At 56.6% G+C, this 17600-nt stretch overlaps 3 protein-coding genes and 2 non-coding genes across 8 annotated transcripts in view; 1 reads left to right on the forward strand and 4 right to left on the reverse strand.

Moving 5' to 3' along the window:
* CFAP410 (cilia and flagella associated protein 410) overlaps window positions 1–17600 on the forward strand; it is a 413721-nt gene that overhangs the window by 303175 nt on the left and 92946 nt on the right. The gene's annotated exons all lie outside the window — the stretch shown is intronic.
* On the reverse strand, window positions 1978–5320 carry LRRC3 (leucine rich repeat containing 3). The gene is made up of 2 exons (XM_050784500.1): window positions 5151–5320; window positions 1978–4312 (listed from the first exon to the last, which is right to left on the reverse strand). The coding sequence occupies exon 2, from the start codon at window positions 4164–4166 to the stop codon at window positions 3393–3395; it is 774 nt and encodes a 257-aa protein (XP_050640457.1). The 5' UTR covers window positions 4167–4312; window positions 5151–5320; the 3' UTR covers window positions 1978–3392.
* The window catches only part of TRPM2 (transient receptor potential cation channel subfamily M member 2), a 165266-nt gene continuing 158632 nt past the window's right edge, over window positions 10967–17600 (reverse strand). For all 4 annotated transcript variants that reach the window (XM_050784399.1, XM_050784398.1, XM_050784401.1 and 1 more), the window contains 4 exons: window positions 16721–16826; window positions 14824–14925; window positions 13271–13387; window positions 10967–12598 (listed from right to left, as the gene is read on the reverse strand). In XM_050784399.1, coding sequence (XP_050640356.1) covers window positions 12473–12598; window positions 13271–13387; window positions 14824–14925; window positions 16721–16826 — 451 coding nt within the window. In that variant the 3' untranslated portion in view covers window positions 10967–12472. The remainder of the gene's footprint in view (window positions 12599–13270; window positions 13388–14823; window positions 14926–16720; window positions 16827–17600) is intronic.
* Window positions 14882–14963, reverse strand: LOC126951826 (Z6 small nucleolar RNA). Its single transcript, XR_007724674.1, has one exon. It is a non-coding gene; the product is annotated as a Z6 small nucleolar RNA (small nucleolar RNA).
* On the reverse strand, window positions 16707–16767 carry LOC126951825 (Z6 small nucleolar RNA). The gene has a single exon (XR_007724673.1). It is a non-coding gene; the product is annotated as a Z6 small nucleolar RNA (small nucleolar RNA).

Consider the following 17600-nt stretch of genomic DNA (forward strand, 5'->3'; position numbering starts at 1 on the left):
GCTGGGTTGGGTTAGGGATTAGCATGAGGGTTAGGGTGAAGGTTGGTTTAGGGGTTAGCATTAGGGTTAGGATTGGGCTGGATCAGGGGTTAGAATTACGGTGAGGGTTGGGTTAGTGGTTAGCATTAGGGTTAGGGCGAGGGTTGGTTTAGGGGTTAGCATTAGGGTTAGGTTGGGGTTCAGGCTCTGCCTCCCATGATGCCCAGGGAGCTTCCAGGGGTGAGGGTGGTGAACGGCCGGCATCAGGAAGCTAAGTCCCGCCCTGCCAGTCTGGCTGGAAGATTCTGGCTCCCTGGTGGCCCAGTAGTCACCGAATCCCCCCAGTTGCCTCTCCCCTCCCCCTTGCCTTGTCTCACAAGGCGGAGACCTCCACTATGTCCACAGGTTGAACTGAGACACTCCCTTTGTCCCCGCCTCACTGCTGTCAACGCTGGTGGCCTGGCTGGTGTGGGGCTGAGCCCACGGCCTCTGCAGATGTGGGAAACTCTTGCAGTCAGTGCAGCGTGGAGGCAGAGGGGCTGATCTGGCCTGGGCGTCCCAGCGGGCAGCAGGTCCCGGGGTGCGTATGCTCACATGTGGGCTGCAAAGACTGAGGCACGGGGAGAGGTGGGGTGCTCTGGGGCCAGGCAGCGATGTCATCTCAGGGTGCTCTGCTGCCCCTCCTTCAGCAAGTGTCCATCATGGGCTCCAGGCCCCGCCAGTCAAGAGGTCACAAGATGCGACGGGAGGGGAGGGCAGGAAGGGGAGGGCTGTACCCCCGGAGAGCTGAGGACTTGCAAGCACCTAGGGTGGGAGCTCCAATGAGCATGAAGGACCTTTGGGGTCCCACAGTGTTGGGGTCTCTATGGCCTTCCTTAGAGGGGAGGTGTTTCCCCCTATGTCAGTGGGGCAGGGGGCACAGTAAGGCCAGGACGGTGGGCAGCTTATGGACCTGACTGAGCTCACAGTGCAAGGGACGGGACCTCTGGTGTCCTCCTGGTCCTCTCCCCTTCTCCCCCTTCCAACAGGAGGTGGGCAGGGCCCAGCAGACCTTCACCAAGGGGAAGGCCAGATCCCGGGCTGGGGCAGCCCAGCCAATTGGGGCAGGGAGGGACGGGCCTGCCCCTGCCCTGTGCACCTCCTGAAGGGCCACGTCTGGGTGGTGTACAGGCTCTGGGCTGATTCTAGGGTAAGGGCCAGTGAAGAGTCCCCTGGCAGCAGGGAAAGGGCCCCCCAAAATGTGAGATGGGACTGGCTGGCACTCACAGGACGCAGGGCTGAGGAGAGGCCCTGCCTTCACCACCCAGGCCTCAGTCCACACTCTCCTTGGGACCTGGGGTCACGCAGGCCGGGCAAACCCACCACAGGCACCCTGGCATGGAGAAGGGGTGGCAGGAGGACGCCAATCACCATGTGACCCCAGGCCTGCAGGCTAGGCCAGCAACAGTTCACCTGCCCCGCCTGCATCCATCAGAGAGCCAGGGATGGCACCGGTTCTTCACCCACACATCCTTATCCTATGCTTTCAGCCACTTGGCCTGTGGATAGAAACCCCCGCAGGCCCAGGACACTCTGCTGTGTCAGCGCCCGCTTCCTCCAAACAGTGGAACCGGACACTCCGCCACCTGCTGGCTCTGTCCGGACCCTGAGGACCACGCGACCAGCATGGGTGCGCTCCCGGGAGCTGGCACTTGGTTCTAGCTCTCGCTGGAAGGGTGAGCGGCGCTGGCAGTTTCCGTGGAGGTCTCTATCCTCCGAGCACGGCGACACTCAGGCAGCGTGGCATGAGGGAAGCAAGCGGGGCCTGGGGCTGCCTCCACTCACACACTGGGCCAGGCTCCTCACCTACCCCCACGTCTGCACGGTGGGCAGAGCAAAGCCTACCAAGCACCTCACAACACAGACGCTCCTGTGACTCGTACTGCACACACCCTGGTCAGGCTCTCACCTTCCAAGTCACCTGACGCTTTCCAAACACAAACCACCCTCAACTTCCAATCATTTTTAAGCATCTGTTTGGTGAAGCATCTCTACATACCTACACTTCAGTCTACACACAATGTACACTGATCACTCATTTGCACCCCCCCAAAAAATAAAGTACTTTAAAATATAAACACTCATAAAAAGGACAAAAAATAAAATTAAGAATTACTATCATATAGGTGGAGGTAACATCTAACCTGAATGTTAAGGTAAGTAAATTGAATACTAAATTATCTCTGAGATTCCTGGCAGCAAAGGTGAAAAGAGAGAGTTCCTGTTGCTGGAGAAAATGAAGCATCCCATTGATTGGCCTTGAAACATCAATCACCAGTACTCCTGGCCTTGGAAAAAGCTGTTTTATATCTTAGTAGAAAAAGCAAGGCACAGGGCCAGGCGTGGTGGCTTACACCTGTAATCCCAGCACTTTGGGAGGCTGAGGCGGGCGGGTCACTTGAGGCCAGGAGTTCGAGACCAGCCTGGCCAACATGGTGAAACCCCATCTCTACTAAAAATACAAAAATTAGCCAGGCATGGTGGCAGGTGCCTGTAATTCCAGCTACTCAGGAGGTTGAGGCAGGAGAAGTGATTGAGCCTGGGAGGCGAAGGTTGCAGTGAGCCAAGATCACCCCGGGGCAGGGCCTCCCACAACAGGCACAGCCAGAGGGGCAGGAAGCAGGCAGGGCCCCAGATATGTGGCTGCTGCCTTCCCCTAGGCAAGCTACCTTGGACTTTTCCCAGGTCTCTCTCCATATTGTTCACCCCGTTACTGGACTGAAATTTTGGCACTAGGGTTGCTCAAACATTGTGAGAACAAAAAGCTTAGGGCAGTTTGTTTGAGCTACACATCCCACTTAGTGCTCTAGAAAAACCTGGTCTCTGTTACTTTGCTCTGGAAACAGGGCTCATGTTCCAATGTACCTGGAACAGTGGAACAAGGCTCATGTTTACCTACAGTGCACTTTGTAGGTAAACAAGGGCAAGCCAGCTCCTCAGCACAGGACTTATCAGCGCCTTCAGCAGGTGAACCTGAACCCGAGCCCCCTCTCGTGAACCCTCACACTTGTGGAGCACCCCGTGTCCTCTGCGTGCATATCCACAGCCTGCGGGCCCTGTGTGGGAGAGGCTCGCGTGGTGGAAGGAGGCGGAATGTCACGATGGACAGCCCAGGTTGAAGTCCCATTGGGATCATTTCCTGATGGTGTCACAGGCAGTCTTTCTGTTTCACTAAGCTTCAGGTTCCTCATCCTTCACACGGATGTGATGGCAAAACCATCCAGCCTGGAGGTGCTGCTGTGCCCGAGGGCAACAGTGGGGAGCACAGCACACATGGCTGTGACACCTGCCTCAGGGAATAGCAAAAGCATCATCAGTTACCACCTACTACAGAAGTGACAGCAGCCATCGGCGGGGGTCTGCTGGAACAGGCGCTAGGGCCCCGGGCCAATGGGGTCCTTGGAGGCAGGGGCGCTGGGCAGAGACTTCAGGTACTCCAGGTGCCTCCGGGCATCCTCCTGGTTGTGGCGCACATAGTACACGATATAGGCGATCACCATGGCGAACCAGCCGAACATGGTGACCAGCATGGCCACATCTGTGGTCCTGTGGGGGACGCTGCAGAGGCTGGCACCTGCATCCAGAGCCTGAACCAGAGGCTTCCCCACAAACTCCTCCTGCACTGAGGTGTGGCAGGCGATCTCGTCCACAGAGTCGGGGTCCAGCTTCAGCTCCCACAGGGCCTCCTGCAGGGCACACTCACAGTGCAGGGGGTTGTGGGACAGGCGTATCTTGGCACTGAGCTTGCCCAGGGCGTCCTTGGGGATCCTCTGGATGCGGTTGTAGGACAGGTCCAGCAGCCGCAGGCCCCCCGCCAGGCCCGCGAAGGTGGCGGGGCCAATGGCCTCAATGGCGTTGTGAGACAGATCCAGCTCCCTGAGCCGGTGCAGGTGCTGGAAGGCCCCGTCCGGGAGGTGGGAGATCTTGTTGGCATCCAGCTTCAGGAGCACGGTGTCGGCCGGGATGTCCTGGGGGACCTCCTGCAGGCCCCGCAAGCTGCAGTAGACAGCCACAGCCCCTGCATGGTCAGGGCACCGGCAGGGCTGCGGGCAGGTGGCGCCCAGGCGCAGGCAGAAGAGGAGGAAGAGACAAGACCCCCGGGTGGAGACCAGCAGGAGGGAGGGGCGAGGCAGGCGCACGGTGCCCATCCTGAGCTGGCCTGGGAATGGGGAGATGCGCGCCTCTGCTCAGGCCTGGAGATGGAGCTCTTTTCTGCTGCAAGGCCTTATCCAACCAGACAAGAACCCGCCATCCTGCCGGGCTGGGAGAAGCAGTGCACTCCACTCTGGCAGCTCTGAAAGGGAAGACGCAGGAGGGAGGGAAGAGGGAAGGAGGGTGGTCAGCACTGCCTGCTGCAGTCATCTGGGAAACGCGTCCACTGGTGGGGAGGTTGTCCAGGGCCCGCCGAAGGGTCTGGGATGGGGAGCACGCCTCCTTAAACAGCTCTGCCTGTAACTTACTTCTGGAGACTCCCAATGCGCCCGGGAGGAGCGTCCCACAAGTGCAAGGAGCTGGCACTGCCAGGGGGCTCCGTGTGGCGCAGTCGGTGGTCACTGCGGTCAGCCCTGGCCACCTCCCACACCGCTGGGGACCAAAGGCCGGGTGGCGGGGTGGCGGCGGCCTGGGACCACCCAGCCCCTCCTCAGGGTGGATGCCAGGAGGACGGGGACGGCTGGAGATTCTGCCAAACCTGGAGCGCGGGTCAAGACGGGCACGTGGCCGGGCACCAGCGGGCGCTCGCGCGCCAGGGGCTACTCCCGCAGCCAACGCCTGGCTGACTCCGACAATCCCTAAAAACTGTAATAACCCAGCAAGCCTTTCCCTGCCAGCCCTAAAGCAGCCGCGGCTCGCACCGCGCGCAGAACCGCGCCTTTTCTTTCAACTGCCTGAAGAAAGAAGCGGAGAAAACGGAGAAGCCAAGCCCTGTGCGCGCGGCCCGCGTTGGGCGTGGACGGCGGGGCCGCGCGCGGAGCCGGCCGGGAGGGGCTCGGACCCCCGGGACCTCGAGCCTTTAGACCCTCCGGCCCTAGGACCCCCGGAACCTGCGACCCCCGAGACCCGAGCGCTCGCGGCGGGGGGATGGTCACGGGTGGTGGGGGATCCATGCTCCCAGGGCTGGGCGGGGGCTTTACCTGCGCGGCGGCGGCCGGAGGCTGCTCTGCGCGCTGCTCCCGGGTCTCTCGGAGCCCGCCAGACCCGCTTCCACCCCTGGCGCGGTGGCGACCCTGCTGCCCCTGCGCCCGCGCCCGCGACCACTGGCTGGGGAGGCCGCGGCTCCGGCCTGCGCTGGCGAGGGGAGGGGCGGGGCCTGGAGGGAGGGGCGGGACGAAAGGCGGAGACTGGCTGTGTCGATTCCCGCGTGGGCGGGGAAGGGGCGGGGCATGTAAGGAGACCTGAACGGGATTTGTGGTTAGGCGGGGGCGGGGTTTGAGGGCGGGGCCTGGAAGAGATGGGGCGGGGCATAGGAGGAGCTGGTGGTGCGGCTTTAGATGGAGCCGGTACTAAGACTCAGGTCGCAGGGGCTGTGGGCGGGTTGTGGGCGTGGTTGCGGAACTGAGGACGCGGTGGTGGAGGCTGAGGGCGTGGTTATGGGTGTGGGCGGGGCCTGCGGGCCGGGAGGAGCTACCGATCCAGCCCCTGCCCCTCACTGTGGGCAAATCCCCTCTTCCCCGTGGCATCGGGGCTTCTGGGGCTTGAAGACCCTGGGTCTGCGGGAAGCCCCTGCTGAGCGTCCCTCGCCTACCCCGTGGCCAGTGGGTGAGTAGGGCTAGATCTCCGCCCATCTAGGTTCCCTCCTGCCCCAGCTCCGGCGTCTGACATCCCAAGGAGGAATGCAGGGTGGGGGCATTTGAGCCGGACCTGAACCATCCTCATGATTCTCAAAAAGTAGTTTTATTGTGATGTAATTGGTAGACGGTAAGCTACACATTTTAATTTGATACGTTTTGACACTCGGATACGCCTGTGAAACCATCACCACAATCAGCCTAGTGAACACCCTGGGTTCCCTCTTGGTCATCTCTCCCTGCCCTCCCTCATCCCCAGGCAAGCACTGATCTGCCTGCTTTTTTTTTTCACAGATTACTTTGCATTTCCTGTAATTTGCACAAATGGAATCGTATATGTGCGTTTTGTGTAGCTTCTTTCACTCAGTGCAATTATTTTTGAGATTCACCTGTGTCGTTTGGTTTGTCAATGGGTAGTTCTTGCATGGCTGCGTGGTACTCCAGTGTATGAGTGTACCACAGTTTGTTTCCATTCACCTGCTCGTGGGTATTTGGGTGGTTTCTGGTGTTGGCTCTTACAGATAAAGCTGATCCGAACATTGTGCACAAGTCTTTGGATGAATGCTTTTCTTTCTCTTGAATAGATGTCTAGGAGTGAAGTGGCTGGATGCCACGGTAGCCATATGTGAAACTTTTTAAGAAACTGCCAAAGCGATTGTATGGTTTTACATTCCACATCCTCCCCAGCACTTGGTATGATTGGTCTTTTTAATTTCAGATACTCTAATAGGTGAGTGGTGATAGCTGGAATTGTGGTTTTAATTTGTATTTCCCTGTTGGCCAGTGATGTTGAGCATCGTTTCATCTGTTTATTCTCCATCTCCCATAGTAAGCATTGAGTTCAAATCTTTTACTCACTTTTTTTTTTTTTTTTTTTTTTTTTTTTTTTTTTTTTTTGAGACGGAGTCTCGCTCTGTTGCCCAGGCTGGAGTGCAGTGGCGCAATCTCGGCTCACTGCAAGCTCCGCCTCCCGGGTTCACGCCATTCTCCTGCCTCAGCCTCCCGAGTAGCTGGGACTACAGGCGCCCGCCCCTGCGCCCGGCTAATTTTTTCTATTTTTAGTAGAGACGGGGTTTCACCATGGTCTCTATCTCCTGACCTTGTGATCTGCCCACCTCGGCCTCCCAAAGTGCTGGGATTACAGGCGTGAGCCACCACGCCCGGCCCTTTTACTCACTTTTAATTGGGTTGTTTATTTTCTTATTGAGTTTGAGAGTTTGTTGTATATTCTGGATACAAGTCCTTTATCAAATATGTGATCTGTAAACATTTTCTCTGAGCCTTTGGATTGTGTGTTCATTCTCCTAACAGGTTTTCAAAGAGCAGAAGTTTTTTAACTGTCAGGAAGTGCAATTTATGATGTTTTGTTTTGTTTTATGGATCCTGCTTTTGGTGTCATATATAAGATTTGCCTCACCTAAAGTCACAAGGGTTTTAGAGTTTTAAAGGTTTGCATTTGGGTCTGTTACCTATTTTATTTGGGTTTATGGTGTGAGATGTGATTCAATGTTTACTTTTTGTGTATGTGGATAATCAGTTTTTTCCAGACGGTTGAAAAGACTATCCTTTCTCTTGTTTGCTGAGAGTTGTTTAAATCAGGAATGAAAGTGGGATTTTGTTTTTTCTGCATCTATTGAGAATCTTTTTGCATGATGGTCTGTTAATATGATAGCGTATACTGATTGATTTTAAAGTGTTAAATCAATCTTGTGTTCTTGGGATAAACCCCACGTGGTCATGATGTATTATTTTTATATGTGGTTGAATTATTTAATGGATATACAACTGCTGAGTTTGTTGTATTCCTGAATGAATGTATTTAGTTTGTATCACTCAAGAAATTGCCCAAGTTGTTGAATTTATTAGCATAAAGTTATTCATAATATTCCCTTATCTTTTCAACATCTGTGAAGCATGAAGTGACATCACCTTTCTCATTTCTGATACTGGTAATTTGTAGCATTTTTTTAAAACTGAACAATCAGAAGTTTATCAATTGTATTGATCTTCTCAAAGAAATAGTTTTTTGGTTTCATTGATTGTTGCACTTTTTTTTTTCATAGACTTCCACTCTTACCTTTATTCTTTCTTTTGCTTTTTTTTTTTTTTTTTTTTTTTTTTTTTTTTTTTTGAGACAGAGTCTTGCTTTGTGGCCCAAGCTAGAATTCAGTGGGTGCAATCTCAGCTCACTGCAAACTTCACCTCCCGGGTTCAAGCAATTCTCCTGCCTCAGCCTCCTGAGTAGCTGGAATTACAGGCATGTGCCACCATGCCCAGCTAATTTTTGTATATTTTTAGTAGAGACAGGGTTTCACCATGTTGGCCAGGCTTGTTTCGAACTCCTGACCTCAGGTTATCCACCCACCTCGGCCTCCCAAAGTGCTGGGATTACAGGCATGAACCACTGCATCCAGCCTGTTTTGCATACATTGGGTTTGACTTTCTATTCTTTTTTGGGTCTCTTAAGGTGGAAGCTGGAGTCACTGATCTGTGATCTTCTTTTCTAGTATAAGCATTTAGTACTATAAATTTCCCTCTAAGTCCAGTTTTAACTGCATCCCAGAAATTTTGATATACTGTATTTTTATTAAGTTTAAAATAATTTATAATTTTCCCTTTGATTTCCTTTTTGACACGTGAGTTTAGAACTATGCTATTTCATTTCCAGATATTTGGGCATTTTCCAGAGTTCTTTCTGCTGTTGATCATTAATTTAAATCCGTTGTTGTCAGAGGACATCTTCTATGTTTTGGATCCTTTTAAATTTATTGAGACTCCTTCATGGACCCGAATATGGTTGGCAGTTTTGTTGCATGTGCACTTGAATTTGTGTTCTGTTGCTCCACGAAGTGTCCTATAAACAGCAATGACTGTGTTATTTGAGTCGCCTATATTATCATCCCCTTTCTGTCTACTTGCTCTGCTAATTATTGAGAGACCAGCCTGGGCAACAAAGTGAGACACCGTCTCTACAAAAAATCAAAACCTTAGCCATGTATAGTGGCGCATGCCTGTAATCCGAGCTACTCGGGAGGCTGAGGCAGGAGGATTTCTTGAGCCCAGAAAGTCAAGGCTGCAGTGAGCCATGATTGTGCCACTGCATTTGAGCCTGGGCGGCAGAGCAAGACCCTGTCTCAAACAAATTCTTGATAGCCATGTTGAAACCTCTGACTGTAATTGCAGATTTGTCTGTAATTTTTCCTCGCAGTTCTATCAGCTTTTGCTTCATGTGTTTTGAGACCCTGCACTCACATCGTGCATGCTCTTAACTGGTTGACCCCTGTGTCATCATGAAATGACCCTCTTTATCCCTAGACCCTGATTTGAAATCGATTCCTGCTTTCCTTTGATTAGTTTAGCATGGGATATCTTCTTTCACCTTGCTACTTTTTACCTAGTGTGTCTCATACTTAAATTAGCTTCCTTGGAGATTTCTGTAGGATCAAAGTATCTGCTTTGACATATTTATTAACTCTAAAAAAGTAGTAACAGCTTTTCAGTGGAGAAACCACCTTATCTATGTGACAAAGCTCGGGCTGTCAGTGGCAAGGCAGATTGGCATCATGTACCCTTGATACGACACCCTGAGAAGGATGTGACTTCTGCGATATTCCTGCCAAAAATGCATCTCCCCATTCCAATCGTGAGAACATCCCGGGCACGCCCAAACTGAGAAAAACTCTACAAAGTGACTGGTCAGTGCATTCAAAGGCAAAAAGCTCATGGAAGACGAGAGAAGACAGGAGAAGTGACAGCTAAAAGTAGTGGGGAATCTTGCAAGGCACAAAGAACATGAGCAGAGAAACTGCAGACACTGAGTGAGGGCAGCTGTGAAGTTTGTATGTTGAAAGCGGAAGGGATGCCAAAGGCAAACCCAAACGTTACGGTATATTTTAAATTCAGTGAATTCATGCAGTTGCCACCGACCACCGCAGTGTAGACAGGAATGAGTCCGCAGACATTACCAAGAGTGAAGGAGGCCAGGCTCGCAAAGCACACCTGGCCAGGTTCCGACTGGGGAGGTTCAGGAGCAGACGAGACTCGTGGGGGAGGGGGGGTGAGGAGGTCAGACGCATGGGGACAACAATGCGGGGGCTCCAGGGCTCCGGGGGCTGGAGATGACCGGGTGCTCATTGTTGACATAAGAAACCCATCGGCTGCTCCCACGTAAGGTGTGTGCATGACTAAGTGTGTGTTATGCCACTGTCAAGACAGGGCAGATGTGCAGCCTGCTCACTGGTCGCAGATGCTTCCCGGTGTTGACAGTGTGTGCACTGACGGACTGCTGAGTCGGGGGCACTTGCCTGAAGCCAAGTGGTGAGTGCCTTCTTGGGTCCCCTGGGTTCTGTGTGTGTGGCCTGCCCCATTTGGTGAAGACGTCAGCCGTCTCTGAGGGCCCTGCACGCAGCCTGGGCCACCGTCTGCTCCAGACCACAGCCTGTGCTCTCAAAAACACCAGAAGCCGCCTCCTGCCTCCCTGATCTGAGCCTCCCTAATGGCTGTGATTGAGTTCAGGGCTGAGCATCTCACTCCCTTATCTGCCCTGGATCCAGCCTTGTGGTCTGGGAGTAAAATGTAGCTGCTCCAGCTGGTTAATCTCTCTCCCAGCTGCAAGGGTGTCTCGCTGGGGACTGGCATGGAGGAGCTGCACTTGCAGCATCCACGAGGCTGGGATGCCATCAGGCAAATGAATAAAACATCCTGGGTGAAGGAGCCAGGGTTGCCCGCCCCACACTCAGGGCGGCCTCAGATGAGCCTGCCCCACTGCCATGGCTGGCCACTGGGTGCAGCCTGACTGCCCCTGCCTCCACACTCGTCCCTCCTGTCCCGGCCCCTGGCCCAGCGTGGGGACTCTCAGACAGAGCCCCGGCCGTCTCACAGGCAGGGCAGGGGCAGCACTGTGGCGAGGGCCAGAGCTGTCAAGGGGAATCCACGGCCCCCAGGCACAGCCCCCACCCCTTCCCTGGGTGCCACCTTCAGCTCAGTGTTTCTAGATCCCACAGACACAGAGCTGAGACCTGCCCCAGACAGTGGGAGCTCAGCCCAGTGCTGCAGCCAGAAACAGGAGCACTGAGCACAACATGGCCCCTGGCAGAGGTCTGGACCCACAGCCAGTAACCGAGGAGTCTCAGGCTTTCCCTGTAGCACCTGGAGGCTGTGCTGCAGGGGGAGAGGGAGCTGGAGAGGAGTGGGGTGGGCCACATGCAGTCTGCACTGTGGTTCAAACCTGCCACCTGAGAGCCCCTTGGGGGTGGAGGATGCTGACCCCAGATGGAGCTTCCAGGACCTCCCAGCCCCACTGCCTCTGAGCTTCGAAAGGGGCCTGAAGATCTACATTTTTATCACACCCAGGGTGACTCCAACACGAAAGTTGGTGACGGGACTGATTCTAAGCAGGGCATAAGGGGTCAGTTGTGTCCTTGGTGACGCTGATGGGGTGAGGGGGACTTTGGGGTGGCCAGAGAGCTTTGGGTCAGGTGGAAGACAGAGGCCTGCCCAGAGCAGGGTGGGTGTCACCTGCGGCCAGTGCTCAGCAGCCAGGCCGCCCCAGGCTCCATCTGGAGCCCCTGCAGGGGCGACAGGGCACATTGGCACCACCGTGCAGGGGAAGCCAAGGAGGAGGGCATGTGGATGCCACCATCCTGGCCTGGAGGGCTTGGGGATGATGTTGGAGCCCAGGTTTAGGAAAATGAAGACAGGGAGCTGGTGGGTTGGAGAAACTGGGGGTGTAGGGCTGAGGGGCTACAGGGCATCCACAGGCCTCAGAAAGCTCACCTGTGGATCGAGGAGAACTTCAGGCAGCCGTGACACAGCCCCCGGCCCTGGACATGTCAGAAACTTTATTTGTGGAAAACACACAAGAGCCAGCCAGGCCTGAGATGGCAGATTTTACCACATTCCCCATCCTGAGGGCCCTGATGGTTCACACACCTGTGAGCCATTGACACCAAACCACAAGGTCCCCACATCCCCACCTCCTGCCCACACTGTCCCTCCTTCCTGGGTGTGGCCAGCACGTGGCTCCCAGGTAGTGGGGGAGGGAGAGCTTCTGCAGCCCCCTCCCAGGGTCCCTGGGGCTAACCCTGGCAGAGGCCCTCTGGGTCTCTTCACAGGCCTGGGCTGTGTCTGGGCTCCTGTCCCCCCACGGAGCTTATCCTGACAGCCAGGAGTTCAGACGGTGCCCCCAGGCCAGGCAAGGATCCGTGTTGAGTCACCTCGGAACATGGAGGCCCTCTTGGGGAGAGTGGCAGGGCCCCTTCCTCACAGGCCACAGGGGACCCTGACTCTCCAGGGAACTTGCCTTGGGCCGGTAACCTCCACGGTGGAAGAGTTGCTTGGGGTGACACAGCCAGGAAGGGAGTGAACTCTGGCCAAGGGCCCAGCACAGGCCCAGCCCCTCGCCTGATGGCCAAGGGTCCCAGGGGCCCCTCAACTCTGAGTAGCCTGTGCCCTGTCTTGAGCTCTCCTCCCAGGTCACCCTGACCCTGTCCAGTTCATGAGGTCATCTGCGGCAAACTTGCAGCGGCTGTGAGGGGCAGTGGGTCCACCCAACCCCATCCTGTGCAGGGCCCAGGATCAGCCTAAGTCCTGGACAGGCTCGGGAGAGAGAAGCCCTGGTTTCCGGGGGGACTGTCCACGGACTGCAACTGCCCGGCCTGAGTGCAGAGTCAGTAGTGAGCCCCAAATTCAGCTGCCACCTTCTGGAGGAGGGTCTTGTGGTTCGCGTATAGTGGGATGCGCCTGTCCACCACCTGCCATCGGATGGAGGCCCCCGAGTCGCAGGCGTGCAGGTTCTGGAAGAACAAGGGCAGAGCTGACCCTCCCTGCCAGCCCTGCCTCTGCCCAGCTGAGCCCTACAGACTGCAGCCTTCGAGGGCACCCTCACTTTACTCCTCTGTGAAATGGGAGGCAGGACCCCTGTGTCAGGTGCACCAGAGATGCACCCACAAGGCCCTGAGGATCCTTCAGGGGAAGAAGATGCAGGTGCAGCTTTGCCGGGAGCTGTTTAGCCTGCATATAAAGCCTGGGGTTATTGCATGGAACTTTCCCATCGCAGTTCTGAATTAGGAGCATGCAGGATTGAACCAAGCACTGGGAAGCCACATCCCCATAAAAGGCTAAAAGCCCGCAGCAGAGGCGGGGGGGGCCTTGCCTCCCTGGAGGATCCAGGTCCCAGAACTACACAGGGCCCTCATGGTCGCCTGTCCCGTCCTGTCAGCTCTGGCCATCTGCAGTGGCTCCCTGGCCTCCCCCAGTACCCCCTTTGTCACTTTCTGGGCAAGACTCTGATCCTGTAGCTTCCACTTTCTGGCCCTGGGCCCCGGGAGCACAGCCAGGTCCCACCCTTGGACACCCCAGAGGCACGTCCAGAATCCAGACCCCCTCCCTGCCTCCCCCTCCCCAGAGGCCACGCCCATACCCATCCCCGCCTCCCCACTTCCCCTCCCTGGAGGCCAAGTTCATACAGAGTTCAGCCTGTTCAGTTCCATGTCGTTCTGGTCCTGGAAGTGGACGCTGATGGCCACCGTCTCGATCCAGGCATTGTCCGTGTTCCTCGGGTCGTCCATGTAGCCTTTGTACACCTGGATGGGCAGGGTAAGCCCGACAGCAAGGGACCCCTGAGCAGTGCTCCGGCCCACCACGTGCCCTCTACCCTGCCCCAGCTCCCACCATGCACAGGACCCTGGCCCAGCTCTCCCCAGCTCCCCCAAGCCTGCCCGGGCCTGCACGGCGGAGCAGCCCAATGCCGGCTTCATCCTGAACAGTCTTTGCCCTACAGAGATCTTGGAAACGTCTGCTCAGTGAAGAAAGTCAGCTTCAAAAGCCACCTGCTGTAGGAGTCCACTTATAATAGATGTCCAGAACCCGCAAATCCAAGGAGATGGGAAGCAGATTCGGGAGTGCTGGGGAAGAGCTTGGGGTGATAGAATGTTCTGGAACTGGATAGAGGTGGTGGCTGCACAATGTTGTGAAGTGCTCCACGCCATGGCATTGATCACTTTTTTTTTTTGAGATAGTCTCACTCCTGCCCAGGCTGGAGTACAGTGGTGCAACCTCCACCGCCTGGGTTCAAGCAATTCTCCTGCTGGGATTACAGGCATGCACCACCAGGCCTGGCTAATTTTTGTATTTTTAGTAGAGACAGTTTCGCCATGTTGGCCAGGCTGGTCTCGAACTCCTGACCTCCAGCGATCTGTCCACCTCAGCCTCCCAAAGTGCTGAGATTACAGGTGTGAGCCAGTGCACCCAGCACGTGTAGCCTGTTATTATAAAGCACGTCCATGAAGGGCTGGGTGCAGTTTATAACCAGCCTGGGCAACGTGGCCAAACCCTGTCTCTACCAAAAATACAAAATATTAGCTGGGCATGGTGTCTCACCCCTGTAGTCCCCGCTACCTGGGAGGCCAAGGCAAGAGGATTGCTTGAGCCCAGGAGGTGGAGGCTGCAGCGAGCCAAGATTGCACCACTGCACTCCAGCCTGGGTGACAGAATAAGACCTTGTTTCCAAAAAAAAGTGTGCATGGCATTTGTCTGAGAGAGAGCTGGAGATGAAGCCTTTCTAAGGAAACAGGTTTCTAAAGAAGTAAAAAGTCCTGGTACAGTCGGTCCCCAGGCTGGGCACTTGGGAAGGGCTCTCCAGAGCTTGGGAGTCGGGGGCAGGTCTGAGGGAGGGGCTGGCTTCCCAGCACCCTTGGGCGCAGCGGTGCCCAAGGCAAGGGTGGATGTGCGGATGCCTCCAAGCCACTGTCACACCTGAAGGCAGCAAGGGTCCTCAGCCCATCCCCCTTGACTTAGGAGAAAATGGAACAGAGAGGGAGGGGCCTGCACACAGCTATGCTTCCTGGTCCTCTGGGAGCTGTGCAACTTAGGGACAGGGGCTGGGACCACCGTCACCCAGTGAAGCTGGGTGGGACCACTGTCACCCGATGGGGCTGGGGCAGGTCCCCAGTATCATGCTATGTTCATCCTACAGCCCTGGGAACACACAGGTGGAGCAGAGCAAACAGGCCGGGAATACCTCCATGCCGCGCGTCAGCAAGTTCTCAAAAGACAGCCAGTGCTCCTGCCGGAGGATCCGCTTCAGCTTCCGAGGCAGCGTCTCCCCCGGCTCCCGGGAGCCCTGGACAGACACAGGCAGGTCAACAGGGCACTGAAGCGGGACCTCAGGCTGCCCTGGCACCCGTCTCCACTGGCCTTCTGCCCATCGTGGGCAGCAGCCCAGCCCCAGGAGCCACAGGCAGGCGGCGTCTTGGGCTGGAGTGACATTACCCAGAACCAGCCATCTACATCAGCATCTGTGAGCCTGCCATGGCCCGAGCAGGGGGCACTGGGCTACAGGGACAGCCCCCAGGATACCTACCCTGAGCTCAGGCTCCCCAAGGATGACAGGGCACCCCCTCCCTGCTCCCCTGGCGCCTGCCCCAGGCGTTGCCCCCCCACCAGCTCAGGCCCAGTGCAGCAGGCTACTGCAGCGGGTTCCCTGTTTGCATTCCCGTCTCTCCCAGTCCCACCCCGGCCTGTGCTGGGGCTGGCTGGGCTCCCAGAGGCTCCCGCGCGCCACCTGCCTCAGGGACCTGACTCTACCCCGAACCTCCTCCTCCCCACACCCATCTTTCCCGTCCTATTTGTCATTCAAAGTCCCATTGAAACACCCATGAGTTTCTCATGAAGACTTTGCAGGCACGTCAAGACAGTCCCACCTCAGCCCCGTGACACTCTCACCCTCAAGCATGAGTGCCCTAGAGCCAGGAACCCAGGAGGCCCCTCAGAGCGCCCCTCTCAGTGACCAGCCAGAGCTGACAGAGATGCCGGTGAGTGGAACCCCAGACCCAACCCCACGTTCCCCACATGGAGAGGCCAAAGTGCCAGAGAGCGGAGGGTGACTCGTGCCCCAGGGCTGGGTGTGCACAGGCAGAGAAGCCACTGGGTGAGAGCAGCGGGGCAGCAAGGGGACCCCGAGGCCAAAAGCCCCCTCTGCTGCAAGGTTGGTTCCAGCTGTGGAGCGAGGCCCCCCAGAGCACTGGGACTTAGCAGCTGGGCTCCAGAATCCCCGTTCCTGCCCAGAGGCCCTCGTGGCACTGCTGCCCTGCACACCATGGTGGCACACACACCCCCACACCAGCAGAGGCAGCCACCAGGCCGTGAGCTCAGGGCCAGAGAAATGCAACAGCTTCTTGCTGAGTTGTTGTAAGTGACATATTCCCCACATCAGGTGCAGAGGAGAGGCCCTGAGGGGTAGGCTGTACCCCAGAGGTCCCGTACCATGGCCAGGCCTGGCAGGACTCAGACCTCCTGGCAGGACCAGCCTCTTCCATGCCCTGCAGTGAGGGGGCTGGAGGGCTGCGGAGACCCAGCTGGCCTGAGAGGAAACAGGAGCTATTGGAGGCACTTGAAGAGGAAAGGCCCGGGTCATCTGTCCCAATTGTGTCCACCCCTCCCACCAGACCCTGGGGTGCGCTCCAGCCTTAGCCCCACAACCAGCCACTGCCCCTGAGCTGAGGAGCCTGTGCACACCCCTGGGCCCTGCCTGACACTGTCTTCTCTTTATGGCTCAGCACCTGGCCCTGAAGGTCAGGAGCAGGTTGGTGTCTGAGACACCGTGAAGAGCTACCTCTGACCCCAACACCCTGAACCCTAAAAGGGGAGCCCAGGTGGCCTCCAGCCCAGCCCATGCGTGGGACACAGTAGGTGCCCCGTTAGTGTTTATGCACCAAAAGATCCTCTGATCCTGGGTTTTTCTAACTGCAACATGAGGAAACAGGAGGAAGAGGAGTGTCTTCTACAGACAAAATAGGCTAGAGTCTTGAACCCTCCCTGCCCTGGGGCTAGTGTTCAGTCCATGGGTGGAATGGATGAATGGACGAGTGACCCACAGACAGCCCAGTGGACAGAGGCCCCACGCGCCGCAGCCTTACCCCAGGCAGGGCCCAGTGCTCGGAGAGAGGGAGCTTTACCACCAGCACTTCCAGCATCTTCTTTATGCTCTTCCTGCAGATGGCTCCGTCCTCGTTCCGCCTCCACCTGCAGAGGGAGCGACCACGGCTGCCCAGGACCCGCTGTGGCCTCCACCCTCCCCTGCGCCACGCTGGGGCTGGCCCTGCCTGGGGCGGGGCGGTGTCAGGTCCACCACAGGCTCAAGCTGTGTTCTTTGTCAAGTTCTTCATCCCCAGGGAAAAGACTGAGCTAGTAACCACTTAGGGGATATCCTTCCTCACTTCCATCAGCAGCTGGTAGGACTAGAAAGAGCCCCAGCCTTCATGGAGAATTTTTAAAGATTAAAACCCTTAGAGAGGTACCTGCCCTTCGACCCAGCTTTGCAGTTTGATCACTCTTAGAAAATGCTGGTGGGAACCCCGTGGGGTGATGTGGGATGCTGAGTGCTGCCCAGGGGTGATGTGAGGAGCCGAGTGCCACCCGGGCATGCCAAGGAGAGGCCAAAGGACCAGGGAGCAGAGGGTTTGACTCGCACCCCAGGGCCATGCCTGCACGGCCAGAGAAGCCACTGGGTGAGAGGGGCTGGGCAGCAAGAGGACCCTGAGGCCAAAGGCTCCTCTGCTGGGGGAGGTCCTGGATGTGGAGGCATAGCCCCCAGAGAGCACAGGGCACAGCAGCTGGGCCTGGGCCCCAGAATCCCACTCCTGCCCAATGTGGACAGCAAGAGCCCCCAGCAGTTTCCTCAGGGACGGAGGCGTCTGCACCCGCACAGAAGGCGGCCTGTGCCTTGGGTGAGAGCAGTGGGCCGGCTGCTGGAGTGCAGAGCAGTGAGTCTGAGGGGGTGAAAGTGGAGCTGTGTCC

This window comes from Macaca thibetana, chromosome 3, assembly GCF_024542745.1.
Source record: "Macaca thibetana thibetana isolate TM-01 chromosome 3, ASM2454274v1, whole genome shotgun sequence".
Classification (NCBI taxonomy): domain Eukaryota; kingdom Metazoa; phylum Chordata; class Mammalia; order Primates; family Cercopithecidae; genus Macaca; species Macaca thibetana.

Bases quoted from the DNA above. Each gene is read 5' to 3' on its own strand.
- LRRC3 (XM_050784500.1), bottom strand. From the start codon at position 4,166: ATGGGCACCGTGCGCCTGCCTCGCCCCTCCCTCCTGCTGGTCTCCACC.